The 14,838-nt window shown below is 38.5% G+C and overlaps 1 protein-coding gene across 1 annotated transcript in view; it reads left to right on the forward strand.

Annotated features, from left to right (window-relative positions):
• DCBLD2 (discoidin, CUB and LCCL domain containing 2) overlaps window positions 1-14,838 on the forward strand; it is a 141,890-nt gene that overhangs the window by 121,335 nt on the left and 5,717 nt on the right. Inside the window, exons 7-15 of the mRNA XM_033514981.1 lie at window positions 1,283-1,355; window positions 3,566-3,699; window positions 4,330-4,370; window positions 6,472-6,687; window positions 8,256-8,380; window positions 12,193-12,340; window positions 12,759-12,935; window positions 13,887-13,980; window positions 14,355-14,404. Of these exons, the coding sequence (XP_033370872.1) occupies window positions 1,283-1,355; window positions 3,566-3,699; window positions 4,330-4,370; window positions 6,472-6,687; window positions 8,256-8,380; window positions 12,193-12,340; window positions 12,759-12,935; window positions 13,887-13,980; window positions 14,355-14,404 (1,058 nt within the window). The remainder of the gene's footprint in view (window positions 1-1,282; window positions 1,356-3,565; window positions 3,700-4,329; window positions 4,371-6,471; window positions 6,688-8,255; window positions 8,381-12,192; window positions 12,341-12,758; window positions 12,936-13,886; window positions 13,981-14,354; window positions 14,405-14,838) is intronic.

The raw sequence follows: 14,838 nt of genomic DNA on the forward strand, positions 1-14,838 counted from the left end.
TGTTTCTACTTTGCTTTGTTTACATATATCTGATGCAGCTTGAAAATTTGCCATCCAGAGAACTTGAGACACAAACCAATTAGAGCTGAAGAATTTTGAAATTTGCACTCCTCCTTCCTTCTCCTGTCTCTCCCATTTGTGTTATTTACATCCAGTATGCAGTAGAACCTCGTTAATTTGCAATGACACATAGGAGCTAATACCTCATTTCCACAGAAAGAGTATTGCTTTTATAAATATATTATAGCAGGTACACAAGTTAATTACTGAAATTTGTATTACAGTTACCTAAGGAGCACTAAGTCACGAAATGTGTTACAAATTGCAAACCCATTTCACAGTTTGGTGCTCATTAATGAGGTTCTGTGGAGACACAGAATGCTGGACATTCTGCTGGGGGAAATGTGTAATTTCCCTGTTGTCTCCTTCCCCATTTCCATCTAAAGCAAGGGCAGTGATTAAAGCTGCAGGCTGTCGTGAAGTATCTAATTTTACTTTTTGGAGAACTTAGGCCCTGGCAACATGAAACATTCCAAAGTGCAATCTTTGCATTTCTCTTTAATTTTCCCAGGTTCCAAAATAGGGCTCTAGTTGTAGGTTCTGGCCTTAGTCAACATGTGACAAAGTCTCTGAATCCCCATTTTCATGGAACCTATAGCGTTGTTTCAGCTGTTGCTGAGCTGTGGTGAAAATGTTGATGAGTTTACTCCACTTCACTTTTAACTCTTGAAGGTAATAATTTCATGTGTGCAGTATGAAATTGCCCTAGAACATGAACACAAGCTTGCTCCAGAGGTGCTGCTGTCTTGCCTCTTGCTTTTTATGAGCTAGTGGTAATTTGGCCCGTTTTTTATGATTAAAACATTGCCAAAAGCCATTACAAAGTAGCATTTCAGATGTTGTATTTAAGGGTGCAAAACAAATAGATATGCAGGTCTGTAGTTCATAAAATAAAATCCATTAATATTGTTACTTATATGACTTTGAATTGACAGGAGCCATGTAGTATTCATATTATAAAATGTTGGCTTTATTAGTTCATCATATTGAGACTGGAACTGTACTTTCAGCTGAGACTTGCTTTAAAACATTTTCAAATGTCTGTTTTCCTGTTGTGTACTTGTATTTTTGGTCTGATTTAATAGGCCTTCAATTAGGAGATATCATTACATAGAGATACATGAATAGCAGTGTGTTATAAATCAAAACCATAACTTTTTTATAAAGGTAAGAGAGTTGTAGGTGCATGCATATCCTGACTTGATATTTTGTTCTCTTTCAGTAAGTATTGTCCAGCTGGATGTGTGATTCCTTTTGCTGATATTTCAGGCACAATTCCTCATGGATACAGAGATGTAAGTAACAATACCACGGGCTTCAGTGAATTTCAGTAAAACGTGTGATGCCTAATACAAGTCAGTTGTAGTTGTTGGCATTAGTTGTGCTTCCTGGCTGCTGGGATTTGTACCTCCCAAAAGTGAATAAATAACATGCTACTCATTTTTTAGCACTGGTGCCAAATGACAGGTGTTCAGATGTTGCCATTTCCAAGAGGTGGGGTACTGTAGTGGAGTCTCAAATACTTTCGTAAGTCCAGCAGAGAAGGGTGGATCAATCAAAAGAGTGGGAGATTTTTTCTACTTCCTGTTTACTTTTTGTTGGTTTTCTCAGGCTGAGAAATTGAAAATTATAAAGAACCAGTTATTTTAATGATGTCCTCTTGTTTTTGACAATGTAATGCCTCTTTCAGCAGTGTCTTAGTGGTTATCTTAATTTTTGTTACACTTTAGAGATGAAATACTCAGATTTATTCTCAGCAGCTATAAAGTAATTTGCAAAACAAAATTAATACTGTAACAGTAGTTCTATAAATTGGTAATGAGCATCCTTATTAATGTACTGTTTACAAAACCCTATGCAGTATTTTTCTAATGTAAGCCTTTGCAGGAGAATTAATGAACTTGCCATAGGTTGGGAGGATGTTTGCTTTGTTTATTTTTAAGTGATTATAGTTTTGCTAGCAGTCTACTAAAAATTACATTAAATCCCTTATTTTTATGTTAAAATACTCTTTTAATAAGCCTTTAGATCTAGCACAGAGGTAACACAATGTAAAAATATTAGTAAGCAAAGATTTTAGTATTAAATACAAACTTAAAATGTGCCTATCTGGGTTTTTTTTTTTACCAAATATTCATAAATCACAGGCTACTTGCTTAAACAATCACCCCCACATAAAAATGTCACCACAGTGTGTAACTGTGTTACATGTTATGGTCCACAGTGAGTCCTCACTAAATGGCTGCAAGGTAATTTTTGTGGCTAGTAACAAGATGAAATTGATTATCTGCCTCACAAATTTACAGCATCTGTTGGATATCTGCTTGTTGAGATTTTTTTTGTCAAAATCTGGAATAATGGTTTTCTATGGAGGAAAAGGAAACCTTTTCCTAACAAAACATAAGGAAATAAATGCCCTTGTGACTTTCTTTTTGTATACTTTATTGCTCAAAAAAGGCACAGAATTTCCCAGCAGCCAGGCTGTGTGGAAATAAATGAAATTGCTCAGCACTTTAGACAAAGTTTCAGGTTGAAACTTTCAAACGTATGGGAACAGGTGGCTGCTTTATAAAATATCCAAAATCTTGATTTTTTTCTTTGTGACCCGAATGTCCACTGTCCTTGAGGGCTCAGAGCTCTCACTGCTGACATCTGGTGAGCAGGGAGGAGAGAGCTGCATCTCCTGCAGAATCCCATGCTCTTACTTGAATGGAGAGGGGAGCTGTGTTGATCCCAGACCTGCTGGATGTGAGTTTACTACTCTTGGCAAGCCTGAAGGACTTGGTGTGATGAGTGCTGCTCACTGTGGCACCTGAAAGCCAGGGAAGTGTCACTGTGACATTTGTTAGCAGATTCTGTCATCCAAGGAGAGAGGGCAAGAGCATGATAGCCTGCAAAAACATCTTTTGTTACTGATCTTCACTGACTTGTACAACATAGGTAATTGACTTGTTTAGGATGAGTTGTATGCATGTGTTACTGTGGCTTTATGTGGATCAGTGTGCTGGATGGTTAAACCATTATTAACCACAAGTTATGGTAAAAAATACAACCCCTTAGCTAAAAGCTACAAAATCTGCAGTGCATCACCCCTTAATTGTGAGAAAATAAAACTCAATATGTTTTCTATTAAAAGGTTTTATATGTATTTACATCTTCTGTTGTTTAATATAATTTATTATAGGCTGAGCCTCGCTGTCTGGCTTTTTCAGACTGATTCACCTTGGTGTTGGTTTGAGGTTATTTAATTACAACAGTTACATTCTAATTATATCTGGGTGAGGACGTGGTGAGATGTAGGGCCTTCTTCCTGTGTTTTTAGAAGTTCAATAATAAAGATGTTTTCTAAATAACCAAGATAGCAATTAACTAAGAATAATATTTTAATGTAATAATAACAAAGACTGTAACTGGACAGTGTAGCATTTACAATATGTTGCAAATTGGTGGTGTTTAATTTATTCACTTAGTAGTATGAAATTTTTCTTTCCCTCCCTTCTTCAAGTCATCATCACTTTGTATGGCTGGTGTTCATGCAGGCGTCGTGTCAAATACTCTGGGTGGTCAAATTAATGTTGTAATCAGCAAGGGCATTCCATACTATGAAGGCTCCTTGGCTAACAATGTCACCTCAAAAGTGTAAGTGTATCTCCTAAAATTTCCTTATCTTTAGCACTTTAGGTCTTGGTAATGTCTCATTGTGGGATTAATCTCACCTCGTGGAGCTGCATGTTCCCTGGACAGGTTCTCTTCTCTAAGTTTCTCACACTTTTACTGTAGCGAATTGTTTTACCAAATACCTTTAATCTCTAGACCAGAAATTTTAATTTTCCAGATTCTGCAAGGATCTTTTACTCTCTTGGCCACAAATTCCTACTGGTAAATGGAAAAATGGTAATTTAATTGTGGCTTTTCAGTGTCAGGGAAGGAGTGTAGCTTGTCATTGTATATCAAGTCCTACAGATAAAAGCAATCACAGGAGACTGATTTGGTTGCTATGATTAGTTTAATTTGAAAAGAAAGCATTTGGATGAAGTCTTGCATTTTGCTAGGCAGATGTTTGTTTGAAGACCTTTAGCCCAGTATCTCTGGACTTGGTTTTATTTGAGGTGTTTGTACTGAAAGCCCTGCAGGATGTGTTAATCATTGTTCAGGCATATGTGCATAGGTTTCAGTGCAAGCAGTCAGACAAGAAAAATAAATTGAAGATAGTTTGTTTCAGTTTTTCTCACTGGGTACTGCAAAACATCATCTTTTTTTTCTCTGCAGGGGACCCTTATCTACAAGTCTCTTCACCTTTAAGACAAGTGGTAAGTGTTATCATGTGTATTACATCTTACTGCTTTCATGCTAACTTTGTGAATAGAAATAAGGATGCACATATTCGATTTCTTAATTTTTGTTCTCATTTGTGAGACCTTTTTTTAGTGCATTCCTCAATAATGTATATTTTTTTAATTGTTTTACTATCGCAATTTGATGATTAATCATCACTACATTTGTGGGTGATATTTCAAGTAAGCCTTGCTTATCTGTGGAAATAGATTCTTTCAGGCTAATTAAATAAATCAGCTGTAGTTTTCCAAGTGGAAGCTAGTTTCTCTGTAAGTCACTTTAAATGCCATCTTTGAGTGGATATTGGAAATAATGTGAAGACAGTGGCCTTTCTTAGTATTTTTAACTGTTTTAATAACAATATAAAAACCATAAAACCATCATGTCTCCTTTTCATAAAGTTAAAAAAAGAAGAGAGGAGAAATCACACACATCTCAAAAGTAAACAAATACATTTCCTAATACATAAATAAAAGGCACACTGAATGGGGACATAAAGACAGGAATCTGATGGGCAGGAGCGTTTGATGATGACGATGTATAAATAAGCAAAAATTAGAAAATATAGTGCACATAGTATTCAAATTATTTCTCTCTCAGATGTCTACAAGAGCTGAGAGAAGGAATTACATGTCTAGTGTCTTTATGCATAAAGAATATTAAACACAGTGATCCAGGCAGTGTTGTTTGTTTTTTTTTGTCTTTCAGAACGTGATCTGATAGTGTGTATGAAAGTAATGAAATGGCCTAGAAATTGGAAGAGATAGGACAAAGTGTGGGCTTTGTGGATTTCAGTGACACCTGAGAAATTATTGAATACGCTAGAGATAAGATGCAAGTCTAGATTAAAATATCTGTAGCTGGGTTGCCTAGGAGTTAGGTGAGGGAAAAAAAAACCTGTAGTATGCTCAAATGAGAATCAGACTGTGGTGGAGGTCCTCGTGTGTTCCTGCTGTTGTAGCTGGTTTTGTGACTTGGTATGAAATAGAAGAGTGTGTTATTAGTGCTAGAGGAGTGGTCAGATGAGACTGCTTACACAGGAAGAACTGCCTGACTTTGAGGCTCAATAGAAATTACCTGAAGCATCACAGAGCAAAGAGTGGGATGTAGCAGGTATTTAGAGACTGAGGCATTTCTGTTTCACAGTGGCAGGATGTTAGATGGAAAATGACAGATGAGGGAAAGGATTCCTTTAGTGAAGAGCTCCTGTGCTGTGGCAGGTGATGTACATCGAGCAAAGATAATAAACTATTAATGCCATCTCAGAGGACAAGGGCAAGACTTTCTCTGGGATCCAGTCACACATGGGCTCTGCCACCTGTGCCTCCCTTGAGGGTGAGTGCCCACCTTGGTGCAGAGGGGGCTGCAGGGAGAGTGGGAGTTCACAGGAGAAGGGAAACTAGGCTGGGTTGTTCAGCCTGCCAGCCTGAAGGCAAATATTGCTCTCTGCTGATCCTTCTGGGGACTATGCATGTGGGAGAGGAAAACTGTTGGTATTACAGAACAAGAGATTTACAGAACAAGAAATGAGATGTTTTTTAGCCACCAGCAGAAGGCAACATGGGAAGAAACATTTGGTAAGAATGGTGACCAGAAAAATGTAACTAGTTTCAAGGATGTGTTTCATTTCAAGGCCAGGATTATGACGTGACTTCCTACATGCTTTGGTTTTGTTCGAATGAACACTGTGACACTGTGGTTGGTTTAAAAACTCAAGAAGTTATACAGACACAAAACAGGAACAAACGAATCAGCAGTCATTCCTGCATCAATCATAGATACTCTTAGACCATGAAGGTTCCCTGGTGCTTCTCGTTGAGTGCTCTGTGTGAGTGGTGACCAGGAGAATATCCACATTACTCTTGGAATAGGCACAAATCGTGGCATCCTTATGACTAGTTTGGTTTTAGCATCCCTGTTAGAAAGCAAAAGACAGTTTTTCTGGTATTGTTGTTACAGAATAATTTTAGATGGCAATATAATATTTGCTTAATATAATGCTTAATGTAAAGCCTTAAAATCCAAGCAACAAAACTTCAGTTCTTGTTTTGAATCCTCACCTTTTCTGTTGTTCAGGTTGCTATGGAACACTGGGGATGGAATCTGGGGTGATTCCTGATTCCCACATCACATCATCATCTATTCTTGAGTGGCCTAACGAAACAGGACAAGTAAACATTTGGAAACCTGAAAATGCCAGACTAAAAAGGATTGGACCTCCTTGGGCTGCTTTTATCAGTGATGAACATCAGTGGTTGCAGATTGACTTGAATAAAGAAAAGAAAATAACAGGTACATGAATCTGATGTTGCTTCTCAGCAGCATTCAAAATTTTTGGTTACTGACATCCTTTTTTACAGTTCTGGGCCTTAGATATAGCTTAGGTAGCACTTAATTACCATTACACTTAATTTGCTCCCACCTCCTAGCTAATACACTGGGGAGCCTGGAGCTGAAGAGGTGTTGTTTCATAGACATCTCTAGATGATCTGCATTGCTAGATTCCAGACATCTCTTCCACCAGAATTTGTAGAAGTGTTTCCTGATGCTTCCTTTTCCCTGCTCATTGTCTCCTTGGAGGTGCAGATCAGAATCCAGTGAGCTCAGCCCACTGGTACCTCTGACACAGATGTACTGACTTGTGTTCCTAGGTTTTCCCTAGTGCCCATCATGGCCACAGTGACTCTAAGAGGAGGGAAAGGAGCATTTCCAGTGCATTGTGAGGAAACAGCAGACACAGGAGAACAGCTGGCAGCCTCCCCTTCAGCTCCTTGCTTGGGCTTGGGCCCACAGCTGGGGACTGCAGCCCCCCCTCCCAGCAGTCTCTGCCTGGCCTTACTTCAGCAAACAGGCCAAGCAGTGCAGGCTTAGCCAGCCAGGCTCTGGGGCTGGCCCTGCTCCTTCACACAGGGGTGATTTTAGCAGCTATCTTGATTTGGAGACACAGCTGGGGGTGCTGTTTCCCAGGCTGCTCTGGATGGTTTGTTTTCTGGTCTGAGTTGAGCAGCCAGCTCATGGTTACCAATTCCTGTTGTTGCCCATTGCAAGCAGCACTGAGATGTTGGCATCTTGGGTTCAATCTCCAGGGCAGCTGTTGTACCTTGAGTGCCAGTGTTTAGTATTTCCTGGTTTAATCATTCAGAGGTGATTTGCTGTTGTTAATGGGCATGTTTGTCATCTGATGTAAATCAAGATTAAATTTGATTTAGGTGAAGTGCTTCATAGAGTCTGGGGCTTTAAGGCTATTGTGAAACATGTTCCGCTGATCAGTTTGTGTTTGTCTCTTTCCAAAATGCCTGAGTTGGTCTGTGTAACCTCAGCTGCACACCCTGCTATCAACAGCATGGCTTGCTGTCATTAAGCAACTTGGATTTACCAGTGGCCTTTGTTATTACCTCCCTGGGGACTCTTTGGATTTTGCATTACTCCTCTAATTCCTGTGCTAATAAGCTTTTCCAAAACAGCTTTCCTGTGTGAGTTGCACTGCAGTGTCAGCTGTAGGAGGCTGCAGTTCTTTTGGTGGTGCCTTTAGGTTGGCAGTACAAGAGCAGGCAAGAGCTGTGTCAGCAGCTGGAGACAGGAGTGGGCTGTGGTCAAATAAAGGAGCCGTTTCCATCAAGAAACGGGGTGGGAGAATGGGCTAAGCAAGGTTATATCATGAAAATTAAAATACAAAGTAAGAAGAATGAGTTTACTGAGTTTCAGTCACTGTGGAAGCTTCGGACCCTGGCACTTTGGATAAACTGCTTGAAGTTAATTGGACCAGTGAAGACTCTCCACTATGCAACTCCTGATTCAAAGACTGATCTGTTAATCTTTACAAAGCTTTTTGTCCTAACTGGGTGCCTCAATTTTCACAGGTATTATAACTACTGGATCGACTTTAGCAGAGCACTACTATTATGTCTCAGCCTACAGAATTTTATACAGTGATGATGCACAGAAGTGGACAGTGTACAGAGAACCTGGCACGGGTAAAGATAAGGTAAAAATATCACATACTTTCTATGTATGCTCTATGGAGATTTCACAACTGTGAATAGTCATTTTGGTATGGTGAGGAATCATTAAATAACTTCCATTTTTAGTGTTATTTTGACTCATAAACAGCAGATAAGCAGAAGAAAATATAACAATATGCAAACATGTAAGGATTTGAAGTTCTAAAATACAGATGTTATTTCTATTACTATTTGGGGTGGGAATATTCTTATAAGAAACTTATGTTGCCAGTGGTAGGCTGTCTGGTACTGCATCTCTTCAAGAATAATTCTGTTTGTTTGAAAATAGGTTATACTTTTAAAATTAAGCTTTGCTTTCTTACCCTCTTGTGGTTACAGAAAATAAATGTTACAGGTTGTATAATTTTTCATGTTTTCTAATGCTTATGTCAATCTTAATTTTTTACCAAATACTATTAAGTTTCTTATATAAGAGAACAGCCTGTACTATTAAGTTTCTTATATAAGAGAACAGCCTGTGCAGAAGGGGTATGTTCAGATTGCAAATATTTTGCCACACAGAAAAAGTCCCTAATTTTAGCAGCAAGATAATCTTATTTTCCCCGTGTTCACAGCTCTGCAGTATTTTAATGGACTTCCCAGTGGTTCAGGTCAGATTTTCTTAAAGAAATGACAGGATTCTTAGTAATGTGACTGGAGCTAGACTTTCCTTCTTTCTCTTAAAATCCTTGGATGTTTAGTTCTGTAGGCCTGTGGTATTACATACATATAACTGTAACTACTGGTCTGGTAGTTTTTTAGAAACAGGCTTTAAGGATGGTCACTTTGGCTGTCCTTGGTCTTCTCTTTACTCTGGGTTAAGAGTGTTGCAAGGTAGGATGTTGCATCCTGTTGTCGAAGTAAAAGGCTAAAGTTGGTTAAATGAAGAGATTTTTGAGCACTGAACATAATTGCAGTAGGAAACTCTTGAGAGAGAGGAGGAGAATTTCCTGTGGGGTCTGAGCCTACATGTGAACTAAAGTGATTGTTGGTGTGAAGTATTCAAGAAAAAAGGAAAAAAAAACCAGCATAGTTTGCTAGTTTTGAGTGCCCTCTTCTGGCCATAAAATAAGATCTCAGCAAGCTGCCTAGATTTAGGCTTCAGTGCTAGTCTGATAATTTTCTTTGAAAACCTTTGCAGCTATTGCCTTGAATTTTTTGTGCATTGTTCCTCTTGCATGCTCTTGAAATGAAACAAACTGTGGAGCCTGAAATTACAGGCAACAGATCTTTCATTGCACTCTGTGTGTCATTTAAGGGACAGGGCATGAGGAATCATATGTACCCAGGAAATGGCAGCTGCAGTTAAATGACAGAAAGAAATGGTTCCATTTGGTTCAAAGTAGCAGATTTTCTCTCTGTCTGCCATCACCTCACTTGATACAGATTTGCTTTTGGATGCATCTGCTTGCAGGCTTCTTGCTTTTAGCATGCCAGACCAGCCAGGAGGTGCTAGTCCCTGGATTTTTGAAACATGTTTGGAATTCCTAACATTTTTCAGGAGACTAGAAGCTTTTCCAAGATTTTCCTGTAGTCATATTTGCAAATATCTTTTAGAGATTTGTCAGTACACAAAAACTTTTCTTAACTTTTCAGGAAATGAAAAAAGAGTAAATGCTTGAATTGGGGAAAAAGGACAAATCAGAGTTGCAGTGTTGGAAAAGCTTTGTTTAACAGCATGGGGGAAATGGAAAGAGTTTCATAATAAAAAGAACATGGAAGTGATTTTTCATTAAAGTTTGTATTGAGGTCAGAATAAACTATTTCTTAATGCAAAAATTAGGGTAACAAAAATACAGAGCTGCAAGTAAAGTTACTTTCGTAACACTGGACATCAGAAGCTTGACTGATAAAGGCCTGGAGTAAAGATCTTTACTGTTAATATTTCTTGAAGGTAAGAGTTGGCACTGATTCTTTTTGCCCTTGCTGTTACATGCTCAGAAACCTGACATGAGATTCAACTTTCAGAGTTGGGCATCCTGTATCCCTAATTTGTAACCTCTCTATGTGTTGCTTGGGCAGACAAATGCACTTTCTTTTGGTGCTGGGCTCTGGCAGGGACAGCACAAGCAAGGATACAGTACAGCAATTTGGGCTGGGTGCAACCCCTCAGGAAGTCACCTCTCTATTTTGCTTCTCACTTGCATCCTTACCAAAACAAAAAAAATACTCTTTGGTGAGATCTGTAGCTACAAGTTTGTCATAAAACAAATAAAAGTAGTAAGGAAAAAGTGGCTGTAAATTGGAATGTAGTCTGCTGTGGGCACATGAACTTCAACTACTTGGTGTTACTCATTTATTTCCAAAATAACATCATAGGCTTAGCCCTGCATTTACTCTGTCTTCATTTGTTGGTACTGAATATATTTAAGAATGAGAAACTTAAATTTAGAGCAGGGACTTGTTTTGAATTGATAGTTTCCTAGAATAATTACTTCAGACCTCTAGGGACATTCTAGACAAAAACTCAGCAGTGCAATACAGAATTCTCTTCTCTTGTGTATCAAGATTGAGACAGCAGTGATTTGTATTGATCAGAGATGTGCTAAAAGCTCTTGACTGCTCCATATTATGCAGACACATCAGCTGTTACATAATGCAGTGCTTGTCTTTAAGAATGGCAGGGTGCTTTATTGATTACCAAGTGGTGTGAGTGAGAAGAAAACTCTTGTAATACTGACTTTTTTCAGGCAAGTGCTACAGTTCTGTTCTGCATTGTGTCTACCATGATTTGCAGTGTCTGTATCAGTGCTTTCAAAAGAAAGAACTCACTTACTGTCGTCCCAGTGGTGACCTGTGTTGCAGCAGCACCACAGAGTTGCATGTGCAGGGCCAAAGCCCCACTGCTGTGCACTAACATGGAGAGGCAGCTCACTTCCTACCAAAAGACATGGTGCCAAACCAGTCCTCTTGATGGAGAGGGAGAGTTGGAGTACTGGGCCAAGCTGCTGTATTGTTTTAAGCAGCTTGGGGGTGAAAAACCCATGGTTGGCTGTAAATCTGTCAGTGTGCTTACATTGCATCTCACAGGGACTCTGCTCACTGCTTTTAAACTTCATCCAGACTCTTAGTGTACTGTCACATTTTGATGAGTTCTTTGTGTGCAAGGATGGCAGTGAAGGACCAGCTTGAACTCATCCTTCACACAGTCTGTGCCCTTCTCTTGCAGAACCTCATGGCTCAGTGTGAGATTGAGGAGAGCTTTCACGTTCTGAACTCGAATTCTTCTATTTTGTGTTGTGGCTCAGCACTTGTAGGCATCAGCCACGAGAGGACAGTGTGGTTACACACTGGAGGGTGCCTCCCAATGCTTTCTAATGAATACCATCCCCAGACAGGCTGTGCTGAGCTGCTGGGCTGTGTGAAGGCACCACTTAATTCCTGCTTGCACAGTGTCACAGCTCCTTGCTATCCACATATATCTGAAGAGTAAGTGCAAAATAACAAGAAGGACCAAGTTAGAATGACTCAGTGCCATAAACATGTGAGATGTGTGTAACAGCAGCAGACACTGCCTGGGGAGCATCAGTAGGATATTCCATGGTGCCTCTGAACTATGTAGCTGTGTGTGCATACATGTGCACACACCTTTCTTTGTTTTATTTAGTTGTAAATGTAATGGGGACAAGGATGTAAAGGGAGTGGATAAGTGCAGGCAGCAGCGCGCTTCTGAGGAGAATTGGATCCTTCACTGTTTATTCTTCCTAAATAAAACATCAAAATTGGTAGTATTTAATTGCTATTGTATTTGTGGAACATAATGTTTCTCTCTTTTTTTTTTCCCCTTCTTTTCTAGATATTTCAAGGGAATACTGAATTGTACCAGGAAGTTCGCAATAATTTCATTCCACCTATTATTGCACGTTTTTTTAGGATTAACCCCTTAAAATGGCACCAGAAAATTGCAATGAAAGTAGAGTTGCTAGGATGTCAGTTTAGTATAGGTAAGACAACTGAAAATTTTCAACTGTGCAAGACAAGAACTGAAACTATTAAGGTTGTAAGTGAAATGACTAAGGTTAAAAGTTATATCATGGATATATTTTCAATGAGTCTGAAGTAATTTTTGGTTGCATAATCCTTTGTTAACTGATTCTTCTTAGTTTATCCAAAAGTTATTACACTTAACCAGGAAAATACTGAATTTAGGTGTTCACAAGGTAATTTACAAAATAAGTGTTTCAAAAGATGCCAATCACTTGCTTTCCATGTCATTATTTCATTGGGGGGTGGGGGGTTTCCTCTTTATATAACATGAACAAAAGCTTTCTAGCAAACTGTTCCAGCTGTCTTCTCCTGAAAAGGAGATAAGGAAAATTAGTACTTCCAAGAACTTACCTTATAAATTCTTTTCTTCTGAAGGTCGTGCTCCTAAAATCACCTTGCCACCACCACCACCACCTCAGAACAAGAATGAGGAGAAGAATGCTGACTTCGTGGATGACTTCATTCATTCAGTGAAGACTTCACTGCAGACAGATAAAACAACTTTCACACCTGAAATAAAAAACACTACAGTGACTCCAAGTGTAACCAAAGGTATCCACCGTTAAACAGTAGAAATGTTTGGAACTCCTTATAGTGCTTTGGCATATATTAAGTGCTCTCTGCATTGAAATTTTCCCAAAACTTAACAAATTACAGCAGATGATCAATATTTTATCTCTAATATTTACAAGTTATTAAATACACATGATAACAGATGTGCAGTTTCATACTGCATGCAGAAACAAAACCAATCTGCCAAGTAATATATATAATATAAATATATATACAATATATATTTTATAGATATATGTTCCATCTTCCAGAACTTGTTCAAACTGAGTTCAGCTTCTAATCACTGAACAAATTTTGTCAGAAGGAGAAGTTGTAACTTGGACTTACCTTCTGAATTAATCAGGTTCAACTGCGTTTTTTAATAATTTCTTAAAGCAAAACACCTTTGATATAGCAAATCTTTTCTGGAACAGTTCTTTTGACATAAAATTTGAAAAAGTCACCCAGCATAATCATTTTGTTTATCAAAGAAAATGGTCAGAAAAGGGAGCAAAGTGACTGCAGATGTGGGCACTTCTGAAGTGTCCTTTGGATGGCAGGGGACAGGATCACACACAGACTGATTGGGATTAACTGTTAAGGTACTGTAGAATTTACTTCTTAAAGGAGGTTCAAAATTACATGATGGCACTAAGGGATTTTCTGCATAAATAATAGAATATGTTGTTGTAATGGAAAAGCTATATATTAAAACAAACTGGTTGATTTTGATGAAAAATTCTGCAAAAACACCAGCTGTGCATGTTTGTAGAAGAGACAGATGTGAAGTTTGCACTGTGGGAGCATCCAACAGAGTAGCTTAGCTGGGGGATCTGGTGTGATAGACACTAAATGTGAAAACTGTGTGCTTTACCCAAGTAATTTTCAAATCAAAAATTGATTTATGAGCAGCTCTTTCTGTCTGACACCACTTAATTTAATGGCTTTCAGATGTGGCATTGGCAGCAGTTCTGGTTCCAGTGCTGGTGATGGTCTTCACTACTCTGATTCTTATCTTAGTTTGTGCGTGGCATTGGAGAAACCGGTAAATGAATAGATGGGTGAAAGTGCTTTAAATGAATGTTAGCCTGGTGTGTGGGAATGAAATGCTGCATGTATTGCTGTGGGAACTCTGTGGTCTGCACTTGTAGAAAGAATTGCATTCTCTCTGAGAAAAAAATTCACTTGAGTAGCGAGGACAAAACAGCTTTTTGTAACTTTTCATTAGAAGTGCTTTGACTAAAAACTGGTTTCTCTGGTAGCAGCAGACTGGTGATGGCAAGCCAAGTTATTGGTGCTTATGCATTAAATTTGAGGACCAGTTACAGCCAAGGTGATAGTTGCTGTGCATTAAATAATGCATCTTTTGATAAGCAGACTAGCTAAAATAACCTTTTTTCTTCTTTTTTTTTTTCACAGCAAGAAAAAAACTGAGGGCACATACGATCTACCTTACTGGGATCGTGCAGGTAACAGAATGGTTTTATGAAACCATTTACTCAGTGTTTTTTGTTCAATGTGTGTTTCAGATTGCTGTTACGGTTTCCACTAGCAGAAGCTTCTCTAATGCTAACTGAGGGAGGCATATCAAACACTGAATTTCTTTTCTGGACAAACTTAATTGCACTGCTATTTCTTTGATTTCTTTTTTCCAGAAGTAGTAAACACCGTGTCTCCTGTTAGAGCTGATTGCTTAAGGGTTTTTTTGTGAACAAAGTCGAAAACCTCTTAATCATACAACATGAGGGGAAAAAATTAATTTATATGGAATGGCTTTATACATTTGATAACCATTTATTTAGTACTTTTTTGTCATGGAAAAAAATCTTTCATCTTAGTGTGTAAGTTCTGTCAAAAATTTTCTCATCATTGCCCTAGTAAGCATGTGGGATTTAGGTATATC

The sequence above is a fragment of the Parus major genome, chromosome 1 (assembly GCF_001522545.3).
Source record: "Parus major isolate Abel chromosome 1, Parus_major1.1, whole genome shotgun sequence".
NCBI lineage: Eukaryota > Metazoa > Chordata > Aves > Passeriformes > Paridae > Parus > Parus major.